Here is a 21,561-nt window from a genome sequence, read left to right on the forward strand (position 1 = left end):
TGAACCATCGTAATCATTTACGACTTTATGAAAAATTTTTAATTGAATTAAATTCCAGCCATATCTAGCTTTTGTAGTAACACATTAGCTTATTCTATTTGTTTGAATATGTGATTAAATGCTATATTATTAATTTAATAGTATAACTATATACGTGATGAAATAAGTACTTACATATTTTAGAATTTTTAGTTGTAAGTGTTCATTGATGTTTTCGTTTAAAATAGCTGATATGTTCACTAATTTGATAGCAGCGTGATAACGTACGGAATCTGGAATAAATAAAAAAAAACTTTAGTTTATTAATTATAAAAGTATTGAATTACACAGTAAATATATCATCATACTGATTTCTGTGTAATTTATGTATGTGATAAATTTGAATACATTAGAAATTTAACAATGAAATAAAATGTCGGTTTGTAGAAATAAAACCATTTCAACTAAGAAAATTAGAAACATTCTTATGCTGTATAATAGGTACCTAATATTATAATAATTACCTCTTAGTCAAATAAACTACTTTAATAAATTTGTTAATTTTTAATTCAATAATAATTAATTTTTTAAGTAAAACGATTTTGAGTGAAAACAGACTGACAGACCACCATATTATTGCCCGAAATGCACGAAGCTAGTTTTCAAGCTAGGATAATAAAGTAGTTAATACTGTAAGCTAGAATTCTAGTAATTTTAACTTCGTGTAAACAGAGCTAGCTTTGTTTTTAAGCTAGAAAGCTAGTGAATATTCTAGTAAGCTAGCATGTCAAGCCAGGCTTTGCATTCTATTTTTTTTTTTTTAGCTAGCTCCTTCCAACCCAGGAGAGTAAGCCAGGATAGGCGTTGGGAATAGCCAGCTTGGTACCCTAACTTGAAAACCTAGCCTCGTGTATTCCGGGCATAATTCTAAAAATATTTATTTACATACTTATATTGGTATTAGTGGTATTAGTAATTTTTTTTTTATTCATAAAACGGAGGGTTGAAATAACTCTAATAAAATATAAATCACATAGTTATGTTACATAAATATATAATAGTTATTAAAATATTTTTTCACATAATATAACTAGCTGTTATTCTTATAAGTTAATCCCCGCATACCGCTAGACGGCGTAAATAGGTCCGTAGTGCTATTTATATATAATTAAATTAATCTAAATATTTTGGAAATTTCTTTGTGTGTAGTATATAATAATATACTTAATGGAGAAATATTTTAAGTTCCTACGAATAATATTTTTCGTTTAAATACCTATTTAATTTCATAAAAATATTATTTTGAAATGCAATGATCCATCATAATTAATAATATTTCTAAAACAAACTACAGTTAAGTCATAATATTTTCTAAGCCACTAACAAACGCAACTTATAGCAACAAAATCTATTTTACTATTTAGTTACTAAATATTAAGTTATTAGTTATCTTATTGATTTAATGCAATAATCATTGAAAATAAAAAACATTAGATATAAAAAAATCAATATAATATGGTATTCTGGATTTCTAGTCACTCAACTATTTTATATAATAGGTATCATTATATAAATTATAAAATAAGTAAAATTAAAAAATCAAAACATATTTATGGTTAAACCTCATTTAAAATATATAAAAGCTAAATAGAGTAGAGAAAGATTATCGATATTTCTTAGGTGACAGATTCTTGAAAATCCAAAAATAAATATCATATATTGCTATACTTTTTTGTTGATTAGGGAGTTTTAAAATACATATAAAAAAAAAATATACTTATACTGTTTTACTCAATATTGTCTTATTAATATATAGAATTTCGATCAAATCGTAATTCGGTTTGGTGTTTAAAGCTGTCAATTGATCACAATACATTTTGAAACTACACATTTTGACAAATCTAAAATATACCACAACTCGGAAAATCCTCAATATTTTGAATTATTTTTAATTTATGCATTGGTTTAACTATATTTTAAGAGGTCACATGTTAGATCAATATAGGATAATACAATTTTAAATACAGACCATCTTATATTAATTATTTAAAAAAATAGGATAATACAGAATATATAGTGTATATCGTATATCATATATATATATATATATCATATGTCACATTTAAAAGTAATTTTAATATAATATTGTCATATATTCATGATAAACCATGTATATATAAATATTTTAAATAATATAAGAACACTATGCTTGTAAACTTTGAACAAAAGTACTCTACATATTTATGTATGATTTTTACTAATATTGTATTCAAAGTGGGAATATATCGTAATATACTTGTAGCCTGTATAACAACAAAACATTTATTTATAAAGATATTTAGTTTATATTTTATAAAACAACTGAATATATTTTGAATAAATGGTTTTTAAGTTTTATATATTTTTTTTTATCTGGCTTAAATAATATAGAAAATGTAATTTAAGAAAATACATATAAAACATGGTAAAGCACTTTAGGTCATAACAACTATATAATAAGTCAGTTACAGAATAATTTTTAAATAAAAGGATAGCTATAAAGTTAGAACAACTTCAAAGAAAGATTATACAAGTCCCTAGTCGATCAACTTCTCAGTAATATTAAAATACTTACAAACACACAACTTTAAACGTTTTACAAAAATTCTTTACATTAAATCCTATAAATTAATATTAAGTACAGCTCAAAAATTATTGTTTTACAAAGTATTTTTTTTTATTTATACAACAATGTAGGAATATATTATTAGATATTATTATGCAAAATAAGTTGAAAAATAAAACGTCATATGGCGTAGGTTCTATAAAGGCGAATCACTATTTGCTAACAGCTGTTTTTGCAGCTACGTATACATTGATCCTATTAATTTAATTAAAGTGACTTAAAAAACTATCTAACAACTTAGTGATTAGTTACTTACAACTTAGAGTCTTTAATAGTTATAAATAGCTTGATTATTTTTTAATTTATTTTAGTAAATAACTTATATATTATTTTGATTGTATTAATAATATTACTAATATTTTGTACACGTAATGCGTATAATAATGTATATTATATTATACACAACGTCATTCGTACTTCAGGTACACCGACTTATAATTTGTTAATTACACATAATGATTCAATTCGTTTAGTACGGAAAGTACCTATGTCTACCGTTATTGTTATGTGCACTTCACGGTAGCTCGTTATAGGATCTGAGAGGGCTCCGGTCTACCCAACAGTTATCTCGGGAAAATAAACAGCTATATAACGTCATGCTCATTGTTTTTAGATGATAAACACGTATGCTTTCGCCGTACATATCTCTAAATATTCTCTAGTTGGTGCATTCCACGATACCACATAAAATGTAATTAAAACTAATGGAGAAACTTTCATGAGCCTCTTAGCCATCTATGTCATTGCGATAATATATAATATGCTGAAATCACCCTTAGTAGTAAGACAGTGTATTATATGATATAGAAAATGGCGATAAAAACCAGATGGAAAATCACCAATTACAATAATTATGATCATACGATAAAGCGCTAGAAGAGAGTATACTTAAATGGTTATCAATAATATTATATATAACATATTCCAATGCCTAAAAATTAATTAAAATCGATTATAAATTAGTTATAATTAAATTTACGACTGCTTAGTATCACGATTTCTGAGTCTCATGTTGAATATCTTTAGCAAAGTAATGTTTTTTGAAATTTTAGTTAGCAAATCGTATACTTAAGTACCTACTCAACCACTTAATGATAATTAATTGTTCGTATTGAATAATATTCGTTAATTATTGATTAAACACTAGCAATTGGGACTTCCATCGATAACAACAACAAATTAATGTGAACATAAGAAATGGAGTGTGTCCCTTATGTATAAATTAATATATGGGTACTCCAATAATCAATATTTAATAAAGATATTCTCTTATACAATCGCTTTTTTTTGTCTAGTTCTAACACATCATTTTTCTTAAGACTTGAATTTATAATTTGTTTTTTGAATGATTTTTTTTACAGTGGTTGTTGAATATAAATTGGTGTTTGTGACAATTTGATAGATTGAATATAATAGATAATTTTTATTTTATCAGTGTCCATTTTTGGCAAGATTCAGTTAAAAATAAATAAACAATTAAACTTTTTTAGCAATAGTATTTTGTTGTTATTACAGAGTTATACATTTTATAAAAAAAACAATCGAAAATAAAAATAACAAGCATAAATAAGGTCTATGCTATCCTTCCAATTTAATATATACATTAAGCTGAACAAATTTTTCGTTTTTTCAATAGTTATTGACTTATTATGAGTTAATTGATATGAAAGGAAGTAAAACTGATTGATATCGCATAAATATATTTATTTATTTTTGTAATATTGTTGATTATAATATAGTCAATTGAACAATCTAGTAATGTGGATCTATTACGGAGTTTTTAATACTTCTGGATCATTATTATTAATTATTATTACAATATAAAAATGATTTTATGTGAATATTATACGGTATTTATTTAGTTTTTATTTCAGTAGACTTGATAAAAATTATTAGTTTTAAAATCATATTTTTTTAAATTTACAATTTAATGTTTTTCAATATTTCATAGTTTTTTTTTAAATACATTTGATGTATATAACGTATTTTAATTGTTTATTTCGATTAGAACATAGAATTGGCAAATATCTCATTTAGTGGAAACGGATATTAGTGAAAAAGGGCAAGATAGGTAAACTTTTAATGGGACCTTGTATCTCCTCTTTGTTTAGTCACTGATTAATTATAATTTTAGGATCAATAAAATGAGTCGTTTGTATGTTTTGCAGGGTTTGATATGCTCGTACACACACTACGCCGGTGAACTTTAATTGTCGCGCATCTACATATGTATCTAAAACGGACACTGTAATATGGCTAAACTATATACTTAAGACTTATATTACAATACAAACGGACGGATTTTTTTTTAAGTTACTAACAGTATACACTCAGATTAATTCAAATAGAACATAATAATATATTGAAATTAATAAACTAACTTCATTTGATTTTTTCAAATTAGAATTCATCAGCGTTTAATTGAAGAATATTATAATATGGTTCCTATACGCTAGAATATTCACTACATAATATAAGCCCAGAACTCTTTAGATTTTTTAAAAATTGTGGATATTCTAATTATACTCTTTAGTAATTTATGAATTAAACAATAACTCATAATCGCTATTTTTTACTTAGTTATATCAAAGTTAAAATCTCTTCCATGTGGTCTGACTTTGAAAATAATAGAAAAAATCAGCTTGCTTCGTTGATGAATATATTTTTAACTAATTGCTTTTTACTATTATGGCGTTAATAATCATTGGAGAAGAATACAATTAACTTATCAACACAAAAAAGGATAGTAATTTTCAATATTTGAGTCAATAATTTTAAATAACATTTCGGATGCTTTTAAAACATTACTCTTACTAATAATTAAATATATTCATTAAAAAATGAATTTACAATCAATAAGTATTAAATAGTATGCATAACAAGCAGATTTGATAAATAAATGCACGTTTAAAAAAAAGGTATGTAAAAATAGTTATTCAACGTGGAAAAATCCAGTTTGTGAAATTTAAAAAAATAAATAGTTTATTATTGATTTTTATTTAAACATATTTTATTCATTCCCAGTGGACACAAAATAAACTCCTTATTTTTGTACGTTTCGGACACTTGTACATTACTGAAACTCATTGTATGTTACAAGTCTAAACAGACGAGAACTTGGTGGTACCACAAGCGCATAATATAGGTGATGCATCAATAATATTGTGACATATAACAAAGACGTATGTTTTGTGTAAAAAATATTTAACAAAATATATCAGAAATAAAAATTTTATTGAGTTTCATTCAGTATCGTGTATGACACTATAAAATATTCAACCATTCTATAAACTACAAATAACAATACTTTCGTTTAAAATTAATTGAAATATTCATACTATCAGTGAAATCTTGTAATTTTTATACTAATTGGGTAGATGTGATATGAAGTAGATAGGTAACCATAACTACATAATATTTACCTATAGATTATATATTATAATATCTATGAATTACATTTACATTTAGCGATTTAGCCACTACAAACTTAATATTACAACACTTATTATACTCGTAGTTTTTTCATCTTAGGAATTTTAAAATTCGAATAAACAGTTACTTTTTTTAAGAGGTTCTCGAATATATTATGTTTTTTCCTCTTGAATATATTTAAGAGCAACGCTAATATTATTCGTTAATTTGCACTATACTATTAAGTACTGTAAAATTAAAAATCATCATTTATATGTTTTTAACCACTATATTGCCTTGTTTAAAATTTTAAATATTGCTAGTATAACTATATATTATATATATTTTTGTTAAAAAAATAATCAAAAATGGTGATTTTAAAAATTGAGTCCATAAATAATAAATTAATATCATAGCTATCGAAAAAATGTCAAAGCTTAATACAATTTATTTAATATGTTATCACTTATCAGTAACATTGATTATACCCAAATTGTAGATAAAATTGAGAGGAGGTGGAGTAAGAATATGTTAAAGCAGGTTAAATGTTAGAACTTTCATCTGTAACACGATTGCGCACTTTTTCCTTTTTTGACCCGGCTAATTACAACACGATTGCACATCAAATTTGTAACACGATCGCGCCCCGATCTTTTTTTACCAGATAAAATCACAACACGATTGTGCCCCAAATTATATTTGTATATTCTATGTGTAATTTATGTATAACATTATAATGAAATGTTATTATATTATACTATATAGTATACAATACATATCTTCTAGAATTTGTATATGCGTGCATTCAATAACTAATTATTAATTAAAATAACAATTTTTCCTCCCAATTACTGAGTTAGGACTGTCGACAAATTATTATCGTTGACTTGTTTAAAAATTGTTTTTTTTCTTTAAATTTTTGTTCTAAATGATATATATATATATATGATATAAATCCAAATACCACTGACTCACTAGTTAATGATCGCTGCATCTCAAAAACTACTCAACGTACGCACTTAAAATTTGGAATAGTGGTAACTCTAATACTTTCACCGTGCAATGAGAAATAATTTTAAAAATGTCGCGTTCAAGTGAATTTATTAATAATTATTCACCGAAAATACGCATTGTTGTGCACGGCGGCCCGCAGGTTTCCAGCTACATGTACAACCGAATCAACCTATCTTTTTTTGTCCGTCAATTATGTGTTTGATACCGTCGTGTAGATATAAATTGTTCCGAAGAGTTATCGATAAAAATAATATCACACATCACGCGTACACCACAATTAATGATAATATATTGTGGTGTACAGTGTACACCAATACTCCTATTATAAAAATAAAATGCACACTGATAACATAAACCAATACACATACAAATTTTACTAACGTTATCTCTTCGTTGCCTTTCCGTGGTTAGGTTCGGACGCGTTTGACATCCTTTATATATATATATATATATATATATATATAAAATAATAGGCCTTTTTTTATGTTCCAATTTTGTGACGACACTATTTAACTTTTTTCCGATTTGTTTTCATAGAGTTGTTGAAAATGCCCTTCTGAGTGTCACCACGTTGTCTAATTTTTCATATTTTTTTTTGTCTGTGGGGAGGGAGAGAGGAGTTTGTATTTAAAGGTTACGGTTTTTTTGGGTGTCTCACATAGACATATATATATATATATGTAGCATTTTATATAGTTGGAAGACCAGACCATTGATGTGTTTATGCACCACAAAATAAAACGCCGAATGTGGTATACCAAGATGTTTTGACTTAGGTAATTTTAAATATGCATAATTGAAGTTAAATTATAAAAATTATAATTATAATTATACCTAGAATCATTTGTAAATATTATTATTATTATTTTATATTTGTAATTCAGCTACTACTACTACTATTTAGTACTTGATTAATTATACATTTTTTTCTCCTTTAAAACACAACTATATGACACGTTGATTTAAGAATTTCATTTAACGAAAGTAAAAACTGCACGTACGCGAAGTCGGGTAATTCAGCTAGTATAGTTTATTGTAAATAACATTATAGTCAAGAGTCAATATTTTTTTATGCACACTATAATTTTTTGCACAATTGTGTTGTGATATTATCAGGTATAACGATATTGGGGTCTAATGGTGTTATAATTATTCGGAACAAAAATAGAATAAGTGTGCAATCTTGTTGTACCGAAAACTTTTCCCTAGTTCAAATACTAACGGATCACGGGTATTTTTATGATTATATCTGAACCTTTTTAAAAGTATGTTTAATTTAAAGTGTATGTAATAAAATATGTCATATTCAAGACCGTTTGTAGAGGTAGAAGAGAATCACTGAGTGAACACTAGACCCAGATTCCAGAGTAAAATAATTAGACATGTACAGAATATAAAACATACAAAACAAATAAGCAAATAGAATTATATACGAATAACCAATAACATTTTATCAATGCGTTTAGAAAAAAAACACACATAAAAATAAATAATTAATAATAATAATTTAACCAATAGAAACCAAAAATAAATATTTGTATAAATTCATGAAATTACACTAAAAAATAATCTAAAAAATAAAACGTTAAAAACGTGCAAAATTAAATAAAAGTTTAATCATAAAATAATAAAGTTTGGTATAAATCTTTAGAGGAGGACAACGTGCCGGTGGAAGTCGATAGTTTTCGGTGATGGAGAGTAGTGTTTTCAACTGTAAACATAGTAAAATGGCGTATTTCCCTTGATTATTCACGTTTTATTATATACGAAAAACCAATAAAATTTATCAATATAAATGAAAACTCCTTTAGAAATTATGTCTGTAATATTTTGATGGACTTGTAGTCTGCTGCAGAGTTTCAATAACATTGTAATTAACTGTAATCAGTAATCATATGAAGAAAATATCTCAAACAATACTTTGAAATGAAAAATAAAATAGTATCATAAACAATTTATGGGTGAGTATTTTGCAAATTTCTTTAACTCTTATTAAATTAATCTGGATGATTTAATGTAATTCTTTTTATTACATTTTTGACAAACAATGAAACACAAACATGGTTTTCCAAAGTTAACAAAATAGAAATAAACTTTTATACAAGTTTCCTAAGAGCAATTTATCTAAACTATACTTGTGCATATCACAGATGTGTATAAATCTATTTAGATTTTAGAAGACTATTTGTAGAGATAAGAATGTAAATTTAAACTCTACGAACATGTTAATAAGTGCCTGTTTTCCGCAGGTACGTAATTTATTAGACTTAAATAATATATTAGGTATTCTTAAATAAAGTTATACTGTGCACACTTATTTGGTATTCAAATATACATTCAATGCAGTTAAATGCATGAACATCGAGACATATATTGTAGTATGATATAATTTATTTATGTATTATTTTTAGTATACTTATTTATGTATAGTGTAATATTAATATCGACCTGAATATCTAAATAACTATTTGTTCATTAGACCAAATATTAAATACAATTATATACTTTTACGACTAGGCCTTAAAAAACAACACAAAGCTACTAAATGTGTTATTATACATAAATATTTAAATCCAATCTATAGATAAATCATACAGCAATGTTTTATCCAAAGAAAAATACTCGAAATTAAAATGAGTGGAAACATTAGAAATAATATACAATTTTTATGTGCATTATGTAGTATAGAAAACTGAATCCACATTATATTCATAAAAAAACAAGACATTCCTAGCAATTTAAATTTAATAGTTATATCATTCCACAACGAAATAATTAATTTACGCTATGATCTTATTTGTTTAAAGTTTTGTAGATTTAGTTAAGTAAAATATCACTTCCCGTGAAAAGTATTAACCAATGTTTTGGATACTATTGTTTAAATTCTACTTACATATATTATATTGTATACACGCGAAAAATGTAGTACTTTTTAGTTTTTCAAATTATAATTCTCCCCCAGTTGTTTATAAATTACAAATTAATAACTGCTATAAAGTATAAACTATAATTTTTAACATGACATAAAACATGTATATAATATATATAATATATGGTCATTGGGATGTAAATATATTGTATAGATTAAATTATGCCAATGTACTTTTCCAATTCTATGCCAATTGGTATATTTTATGTGTGTATGTTAATAGACAAAGTTTTTTTTATTGTAGAATAAATTGTTTTTATTGTTTAAAACTATGTGTATAATCTACTTTAAATTATATTTTATATACTATTTATATATATATATATATATATTATATATATTTTACAAAATATTTTTTCAAAAAAAAAAAAAATCTCAAATCTCTTTCTTCTGTATCGTATAATGGGACTCGTGTGATTCGACGAAGAGAATAAATAACATGCAAGGAACAAAGAGTTGCACGAATATATGTAATTTTATATTAACATAACACAACCAATCACAAACGGAAACAAGATAATAATATACATAAACGTGTGCAGACTTTGGTCACAGGGTATGTGGTTGATAGAATGTGCTTTTCAAACATATTGATGTCTATATTTATTTCCTTAAAAATATTTATGATAACCATTTTTACTATCACTGCTTTTAAAACCTACGTAGAAAATAAAAGGTTAAGTATTAACATTTTTTTTTTGTTTTATGTTGAAGAATAAATATATATTTTATTTCATTTGATTGAAAATAATAATTTCATTTTTCTTATCATCATATCACTTGATCAAACCGTAAACATGGATCGCACACACATATTTCATTATTTTTTCTTTCTATAAAGTGTTATTTTGGAGCTTTATTCGTATTATGCCCTCTAAAATAAGTGTCTGACACAGCCCACAGACTGTGCAAGCATATACGATATACCCCATGCACATACCTATGATAACATATACAATATACTAGCTAAAAAAGTAAAAAAAAAATCATCAAATAATTACTTCTTTCTCAAAATGCATACCTAAATTATCGATTATAAAATATTACAATTCAACATTTTCAAAAAACTAATTATTGAAAGCTCATTATTTTATGCACTTATCTTACACTCGTATACGATATATGTTTCACATCATTACAGTATTATAATGTACATGATATATTATATATCCACATACGTGGTCATCTTACATTTGTGCTTTATATTATCATGCAGTCTCAACACACAGGTATGATTATTTTTGATTACTTTATGAAATTTACAATGATATCCTGCTACATACAGGTATGCGAAAATAGTCTAGGTTCATCGCTTGCTGTATGTACTGTTATTAATAGTAAAATAATATATCAAGTTATATTGAAATTGAATTGTAATAGACCTACGTTCATTTGTACTCGGTATAACTTTGTATCTTGTCTGATATTATTAACATAAAAGTCCTTTCAAATTTCTAGTTTATTATTAATTTGTCACTAATATTCAAACAATACTTGAGATGAACAACATTATTGTATACCTATACCCGTTATGTAACATCGGTATTGAGTTTTAATATTCAGGTTTATGTAATAGCAACTACGTTATATTTAATATATATTTTTTATGATATTATATTATACTAATTGTTAATAATATAATATTATGTTTAATGGCTTTATTAAAAATAGATAAATAAATTACCTATACAATTTAGTTAGAAATAAAGGCTAAAAAAGGTCATTTTCTATCAGAATCATTTTAATATTCATATAATGATTTTTTTCTGTATGTGTTATAAATATAAGACATCCGTTACAGTAACCCACAGAGCATCCGATATTGTCGATATTGACTTTTTTTCATATTCAACGACAACATAATTTGATAATAGATATAATAGATTCGGCGAGCCCCGTTAAGCTGTCCCCGGGTACTATAGACTTTTGACCCATCTTCTCATGGCTTGCGATGCAGACGAATACATCCCGTATTCCCGTGACTATCTTCTACCATAACCCTTATCTGTTGTATTCCTACTACAATAGGTATAACAGGACAGTCAATTTTCATAACACTTGATTTTTTTCCTGTCGCCCGTTTTTATACCTTTACACTTATAAGTTATAAATTATTATGTACAATGTTACGAGAATCTCCACCATATAATACTATACTTCAACCCTATATCATTCATTTTTATTTCAACTATGAATAATTTACCATACTGAGAAAATCTAAAAATAGTTCAATTTGTTATTCACCCATCTTTGATGTGCTTTCGATATAACTACCGAAAACAGACAAGACGGCAATTCTGCGGGTCTTTGAAGTCGGTTCAGTTTAATGCCCACTTATTCTCTACCAGATACATTGTGTATAAAAAATGTTTTCTTTTCTTTTTATTTGAACCTGTATATATAATATATATATAGCAATCAGTATCAGTATCACACATTACTATGAAAAATATTCACCATGATTTGTACGATGGTTGGAAAATCGGAAATATTTTGGGGGTTACGATCGTGTTTGTTGAAAACGAGTCAAAGGATGATTGATCAATTTTGATCTTTTTAGATGATCAACACAAAAATAACGTTTTTAGTAAATTAACTTAACATTCCTAACAAGATCTCCTATACTCCTATACGACTATACCCAAATCACCATTTAGCTTTCATCGCCGTTTGACAGTTCAATTGGGATTATTTTAAAAATAACGTATTAAACATATTTCTTGGGATCATACTTTCAACATAATAACATCATTTATTCTACACTTAAGTATTAGCACTATTTTGTTTTCCATGAATACCATATTTTAAACAGTTATGGAAATTTACGTAACTGAATAGTTTATATTTTTATTTAACCGAGACGCACTAATTTTTTAGTTAACGTTTGTATTTTTATAACTATATTGAAAAATAGATTGCAAACGATGCAAATGTTTGTCAAAGAGTTTTTTGTGTTAAAAATAAAAAACAAATTTAAAAACTCCTTATAGTAAAATTTAATTCTATTCGTTATAAATAAATAATATTTAAAGGACATTAAAGGTAATACAATATTTATTTACTTTAAAAGTACTAAAAAATTTATTTATAACATTATTTCTATTTAAATTTTAAACATATTTTATTCGTTGATAGACATATTCAATGCATAAAAAAATAAAATATAAAGAAATTATTATTCGCTATATTTTCTTCATTTGATTTTTCTCTCTATAATTCACTCGATCGCGCAAAATTATTTTTCATATTTTTCAATAACAAAAACATTTTAAATTAAAGTTTATTCATTTAATTTCTATATTAGAGTTAACATTTTCAAATATTTCTAGAATAGGCATTTATTTAATATATGCATCGGTATGAGATAATTTTCATTTTAGTAAATATGTAGTGAATATCACTTAAATGAATTTGTAATTAATATTGTAACAATTTACACACGTGCAATTTGAGAAATGACTAGAATTAGTATTGGTTTATTCAAATTGATTTATTGAAAATATAAATAATAATAAATGCCTATTTTATTTAATTGTTTTAGTAAAGTATCTTTTAATGGAGTATACTTATAACTGTATTATGTACGATGCATACATATTGGTAATAATTTGATACATTTTAAACAATTGACTTGAATTCTTGGACTGAAATCTATCATATCGTAGATTAAATACAATGTATAATGTATTAATTATATTTCTCATTAAATTTTATATTGAAATGTTCAAAATTTGTACTAAAAATATACCTATTATAAATGTATTAAATATATCAGGGATGGGCAACTGGCGGCTCGCGTACCATTTTTAACTGGCTCGGTGGCGCGTGCTACATTTCAAATTACTTTATAAAAATATAAAATGTTAGGATTTTTCTGGATTTTATTTTATTACATTTATAAAACCAACATAATATTTATTGTAAACGTAGATATGAATTCTTATCTAATATTGAACTATAAATGTCAGTTGTAAATTTTATTGACTTTTTTTTTGCTTTCTATGGTCTCTGGCCAGCTAGATTTTCACTTTCAAAAAATTGGCCCTCTAGTAGTATTGAGTTGCCCATCCCTGATATATTTTATACGAGGAGGGTTATATTAAAGCTAAAATAAGTTTAAGTCATACAAAACAATATTTTTAAAAATAAATGACATATATATTTATATTTTTTATTGTGATATTTTTTAATTTTCTTCATGTTATCATAACATTTTAATAAAGAATTCCAAAAATAATAATATTTAATTTGAGTTTTTAATCACTAATGTATAAATCACATTTTAAATTAGTAGTTAATAATACATACTCAATTATAAGTATTCAAAGTACTTATATGTGAGCGAAGTTTTGGACTAAGAGTTTGCGGGATGTACTGCTATGCATTTAAATTATAAACCAAAATTAAATTGTTGAATAATATTCTCCATTTAGAAAAATATTTTGCTTTGTAATATGAAATTAAAAATGTAGCTAACATCAAGAAAGTATAATCTTAAACAATTATAGCAACAAAAATAATATTTTTCAAAAAATGTTTCATAATGATTTAAAATTATGTAAAAATGTATTTTTAAAATAATTAGTGTTTTCTTTTAAAATATTCACTTTGTATACAAATAGATACATACATTTATCTGAACTTGTTTTAAGTTGGATTGATAAGTTTTCCGTTTTGTGTTTACAATACTGTATTATTCAGTTACTCAGTGATGTAAAATGTATGCATTTTTTTTTTTTTTTAAGTGCTCTGTCTATAATATTGAGTCTACAACGTACACGCATTTTAATCTATTTAACCAGTTAAAGAGTACATTTATTTAATTTCGCAAAACTGTGTGTACAATTTTTATTTAATTAATCTTATACTGCGGAAAAACATTTTAATAAATATACTATAATTTTGTGTGTAATTTAATGCAGTTTTTGTACTGTATCTGCGACCAGCTGGGTCACGTCAGGTCCTCGATATTTTAAAATGTATAGGTAATATTAAATTGTATTTTTTGCGCAGGATTTGACTATTACAGTTATGAAACGTGGCTGGACAACGTCTGCAATCGTGATTGATTTTTGACGTTTACGCGATCAAACAATAAATTATAGTCTGATTAATTACGCACAAATGGTATAATATCAAACATTCTTGCAGCGTAGGTTTACTTAAAATATTCGGTAATTAGAAGGATTAAGTCTTATATTATTAACGAATACTGCTAGTTACACCCTATTAACAACCAAGTATACCCAAACAGCATCGTACTGAATATAACTACATAGGTACACAATATGTGTTCATGAAACTAATAATTAAAGACTATAGTGATTTGAACGCCAAACAATGTATTGATTTAACACACGCCTCCACTCCACGACTGAGTTTACAGTATTCTAGCACAATAATATGAAAGTATCGTGTCGGTTAGTATAATAATACGGATACATTTTAAACATTAAAGAAGGTTACGGGTGTTAACATTGATTATAAATACTATAGTATTTAATAAAAATGAAAATGAAAATATGTATGTATATTCATATATGCCACTACAAATGCATGACATTTCGTTTCCTGTTGTAATATATATATATATATATATATTTAAGTTACCAGGAACTTTATTATTGCAATAAAACAAAAAGTTTACTTGTGTATTGCTATAACTATATTTTCACTCAAATATTAAAACAATATGAATTTAATTAATTTGGGACCATCGTTGTAAAAGATAGCACAGTTTTAGAATTTTCTAAATTCTAGATTCTTAAAATATATTGTACCTAATGTAAAATAATAGCACAAAAATTAACAGTATAAATACGATGCATTATATACTCTGTCAATCTGTGTATACTTCCATATTCTTCATAAGTTATAAACGTATTAAAATTAGAGTGGAATTTAAATCAATATGTAGAATCATCTCCCGGGAAAAATATAATTAAAATTTAATTAGATAATAAAAAATAATATTTTAATCCTATGATGTATCTGGAATTATTTTATGAATATCTTGTATTTGTATACCATCCTTGTACACAAATATAAACACAATTTATTATTAATAAATAAACCAGTGAATAATTAATATTGTTTACGCTATACTTTACTAAGAAATTATATAAATATAATTTTTATCTTGATTTAAGTAAATTAAATATTATTTATAATAAGATATCGATATAGTTATTGAATAAATATTAAACTTATGTTATTTTCAGAAAATGTTATGAAGCTTCTGGAAAATCCGACTAGACGTCTTGAACGTAATACAACAAAGTTTCAACACTTAACACGTAAGATTAAAATATAAGTGACTTAAGAATGACTTTTCTGGGGATCTTCTATAAGGTATGGAATTTTATGAATATAGTAAAATCTACTTACGTATTGTACCAAAGTGTAGGTTGTAATAATTTTTCTAAACTTGATATGACATAATTACATAAATAAATTCACATTTTCATGAAAAATGTAATTTTGCTAATTATTATTTTTTAAATTATTTTACAATAAAATAAACTTTTATAGTTTTAAAAAATTGTGAAGGTAAATTGATGTCTTAACTTCAAAACAAATTTACAAATTATACTAATAATATTGATTGAAGTGAAACTTTTAAACTTCGTGTGATAGGTTATTATTGGTCAGTTCGCGCCTGCTATTCGTTATTTCTCACGTAATGATTATATATATTTACTATTATTTGTAAACGTATTAACGCAAATACTTGTAGTCACACAATATGATCTCTCATCGTTACTATATTATATTAGGGAATACTATTGTATATACAGTTTTAAAAAAAATCAGGCAAGTAGGTACCGCTCTGCTGTACATTAGGTGTATATTAGTAGATCACTATTATGGGCGTATTCGATTTGAATAAAGTTATATACCTATCATTGTATACGAAAAACAATTCTGATCGGAGATGTTTTATATATATATATAGCCATTAAAGTAATTTATTTTACTTATTTTACTTTTAATATTATGGTATAGGTTGATAATGATTTTTTTCTAAAAATATTTCATTTATTATAATATTAGTATTTAATTATTATTATAATAATAATATATATTTATACCGAGACGTGAATATACTGATAACTAATAAACGACTATATATGGTACATTTAAAAGTGCTGTGCTACGGAACTCCTCACATATAGCAACCCCATATTCCTCTTCTCCAAGAATTGGATTTCATAACTTGGTTACGGTCTCGCGTTTGTGTGTTTTTGGAAAACTGTTGCTAATGACTTACTAGTACTACACTTGTTAGATAAGTAAAAACCCAGTTATTTTTAATATTTTTGCATTATAGCTTAATACTATTCTATTATACGTTATTACGTTATTATACGTTATTATTCTGTATTCTATATTTACATATTATGATTCAAAACAACGGTTCCAATAATTCGTGGTTATTGTGAAATAATAACATATTTCTTGATGGTTCTTAGAATCTGTCGCTTGTTACAGGGATTGCAGTACTTTAAATTTTAATTTTAAACACACATGTATTATAGGTTGTTTTGATAAAAATAAATTATTTTTTGATATTATTTTGTAATTTAGCGTTCATTCTATATTATTGTGTCACGTGGTTTCATCGTGTTGATAGAAAGCAGTTTTATTACATTGTATATATGGTAAAAATACTACCTATTTATATTATATATATATATATATATATATATCTAATATTGTTTAATATTACATTTTTAAGTGGAGTATTATGTCTATATAAGGTAGGTTTTAAAATTATTTAGGCATTTAGAATAATATGCTGTGTTATGTTCATACTAGTGCCGTTGAAATTGCAGGCGGTGCATTGAACCGGGGCACTTTGTTCTTGAAAGAGCCCTACAGATTACCTGATAATGTGACCAAAAATATTTAATATAACAAAGAAAAAATAAAATAATGCTAGATGATGAATAATAGAATGATCTTTTTAGTTATTATTTAGGTAGACGCGTAGACGGTAATAGTTACATAATATATAGTGTCGTTAGCATGAGATGCGAGTTCGACCAAACCTAGTAAAATAATTAGTATAAAGAATACTAGCTAATATCTGACTTATGACAAATATAATATTGATAATTATTTAATACTATTATTATTATTTTACAAAGTAAAATTTAAGTTTGACGTTTTTTTTTTTTTATAAAGATTGATATAGATATTTATTGATGCACCAAATATTAATAATGTGTATTTCAATAATTTTTTTGTTTTAAATTTGTACAAAATAAAATTTAAATTATGTATTAGTTTTTATAAAATAATAGCATGTATTTTGTTTTAATTTGTTATGTATGTATAGATATGTATAGTAGGTATGTGAATATAATAATATAATACAATTATTAACATTAATGATCTAGTAATTTTAAATAGTGAATACCTAATAATATTAAATTATAGTTATTATTATAATGTAGGGACCCACTTCATAACTTTTTAGATGTTAACTTAATAAAATTCTTTGATATTACATAAATTATATGAAACTTGTATAAATTTGTTTGTCTCCACATTATATGTATTCTAATACATGTATTTATAAATGGTACACTATAAATGGCTATTTAATTAAGTAATTGCAATTTACAGGTAAATTTTAACCGTTTGATATCTACTTTTATATTTCACAGAATGGCAATTGAATAAGTTTCATTCCAAATACCAAAATTAACTAATATAATTTTATGTTGGAACAAACATATTTTATTGGCAAAAGCGCAATTTGAAAAGACAAAATTAAAATTTTTTAGGGGACTTTGTAGTGACTCAAGTGCCTCAAGTCATTGGTCACTAATAGCGTTGAAATTTATGTAACACCTAGACCAATTTGCACCGGGACACAAATATCTAGCCACGACACTGCAGACTTTATAATAAAAATATTTTTATTTCAAGTTTTTCATATTATGTATACTATTCGATAATGTCAGGAGACTTGCAATAAAATTTTTGAATTTTTCAATAAAAAATAAATAATATATTTGAAAATTCTAAAAATCAATTTGTAATTTGCAAAATATTTGAACAATTTTCGAATAAATCGGACAAACTAAGAAGCAAACTTCGAGAAAACCACCCCCCATTTTAGATAATCAAAGTAATATTACTCTCTGAGAAGGTGATGTCAGACAAAAAAAATCTCATCATTATAAAACAAATTCATAAGCATTCATCACTCTACTCAGAATCTAAAATAGGTATTAAGATAGATAGTAAATATTAATACTGCGAACTCAAACTACAAACATTATAATCAAAATAAAAATAAACACTATATATATATTATATTATTTATTCTTCGAATATAAGGCTTTGCATATCAAAGAAAACGATACATGCCACTAAAATTACGAGTAAAAAAAGATGCCGATAAAGTAAATTCCATTACACCAAATGAAATTCTTAGTAGATTTCTGCAATCGTTATATTTATTGGAAATTTCAGACGTGTGTTTCGTTGACAGACAGAAAATACACAAATTGAATTTTAATAATAAACCCTTGTGTAGTCCTGCATGGCTGCATTGTATATGTTCCTGCAGTGCAATAACTAAAATCTAAAAAGAACTAACTGACAAGTTGTAAAAAACTGAGTTTAATTTCAAAATGTAATTTTAGAAAGCATCAAAATATAATAATTAACGTTATATAAATTTAGTTTGTTTGCTATAATATGATTTTTTCTGATTGTGTAAACTACTGATTTGAATAGATTAAATCCCATACATTTATATTTTTCGTACAATAAAAATAAAATAATAAAATAATATTACTATTACTATGGCGACAATTATATGCGTTCGCCTATACGTCTCGTTGGGGCGGCTTCGAGAACGTTGTGTTATCGGTTGAATGCGTGCGAGAATATTCTTTATTACCTATTGTGGCGGTTATATAATATAGAGTCCTTTGATTGAGAGAGTGTGGTAATATGAACAGATAATACAAGTTCAGTAGCAATTTTATAACAGATATTTCAGTATAAAAGAGTACCTAAGTATAGTGTTTTTAATTGTTTTCGTTTTATTTTTTTTTTCAAATAATCATTTTATAGCTGAAATTAACATCTTTATAACAATAATAAATTAGAGAATATTGATTTATTAACTTGGTTTCTATGTATCGAATCATTATTAATTATTATTATATGTTGTCGTTTAAAAATTAATTGTACCTATTTATAAACCGAAGAAAAAAAAATTATAAGGTGTTAATCGTAAAAAGTACAGTTTCAGTGTAATTTTGATTGGAAAATCTATATATTAACATGTTAAAAGTTTAAAACTAATAAAATTGATTTAATTATGTGCATTTTAATAAATTATAAATATTAGACGTAAATATAGTATGATTAATCATAATTTATAGAAGGTACATAACACAATTCATATTCCATAACTACATTCAATTATAGAATTATTCAACACAATTGGATGTTGGTTTAACTATTTTTGTTTTTTAGAGTTACAAATCAGTTAAGTATAAAATAGAATTCAATAAATCAATAATTACAGTGTAATCGATACATTTATTTCAATCTTAAGGCTATAATCATAAACTATGAACTTTTTCACCTCGTAAAATTTATAAATGGCCGTTAGTCGCCTTTATGTGTTACTCTAATAGTAAAGAATCGATTCAATGTATACTTTTGTGGTTTATCAGCAAATTGTCAGGTTTTTTGATTAGAAAAAAGATCCATTTTATAAACGATGTTGTTATCCGAACGCTGTTAAACACGTATACTCGTATTATCCATGATATTAAAAATATGACATTTTAATTACATAGTGATTATTACTCTATAAGAAGTTTAGAGGTCTTACAAATCGGAAATCTTATAAAGTAATATTTTATGAGTTATACCATTGATTAGCGATTTATTATAAAATAATAAAATATGTACCCTAAATCACAGATAAAGTTATCATATATTTATGTGAACGATTTATAGTATCATATTGGCTACTGTATAGATAAATGCGCCTAGTGCGCCAGGTGTGTTGGTTTCGATTTTTGCACAGTATTAATACTATTGTTTCCAGTGGTAATAATAGGGGTAAAGCGAGCCGGTCAGATTAAGATTTATCTACGAGTATAAGTACATCAATATCGCGTGTTATTAGTTACACTACGATAAGTCGTTGTACAATTAAGTTTGTCTGTAAATAAAACTTGTTGAAATCAAATTGTAATAATTTTGTTGATCAAGAAGCGCATAATGGAAAATTGTAAACAGAGAATTTTGGTTCGGATGCATATATTTGTTATAATTTAATTGAGGTCAGTTGAAGTTTTTGTGCAACCGTGTATGAATATTCAAAAAGATAAACAGTGAATAGATTTAAATACGAAAATGCTAAGTAGGACTTAGGTGTTATATGTATACGTGTATTACGTATAACTAGGTTATACTTGCATTTAAAATATTTATATCCGCAAAATATATTCTATTATCAATAAAAAAAAAAAAATATGTAACAAATGATTACAATAATATGATTGCGAAGTGTCCACGCACA

General features: G+C 25.1%; 1 protein-coding gene across 1 annotated transcript in view; it reads right to left on the minus strand.

Annotated features, from left to right (window-relative positions):
* The window catches only part of LOC132919693 (uncharacterized), a 200,910-nt gene that overhangs the window by 66,592 nt on the left and 112,757 nt on the right, over positions 1-21,561 (minus strand). Inside the window, exon 7 of the mRNA XM_060981474.1 lies at positions 175-272. Coding sequence (XP_060837457.1) covers positions 175-272 — 98 coding nt within the window. The remainder of the gene's footprint in view (positions 1-174; positions 273-21,561) is intronic.

Source organism: Rhopalosiphum padi, chromosome 2 (assembly GCF_020882245.1).
Source record: "Rhopalosiphum padi isolate XX-2018 chromosome 2, ASM2088224v1, whole genome shotgun sequence".
NCBI classification, from domain to species: Eukaryota; Metazoa; Arthropoda; class Insecta; order Hemiptera; family Aphididae; genus Rhopalosiphum; species Rhopalosiphum padi.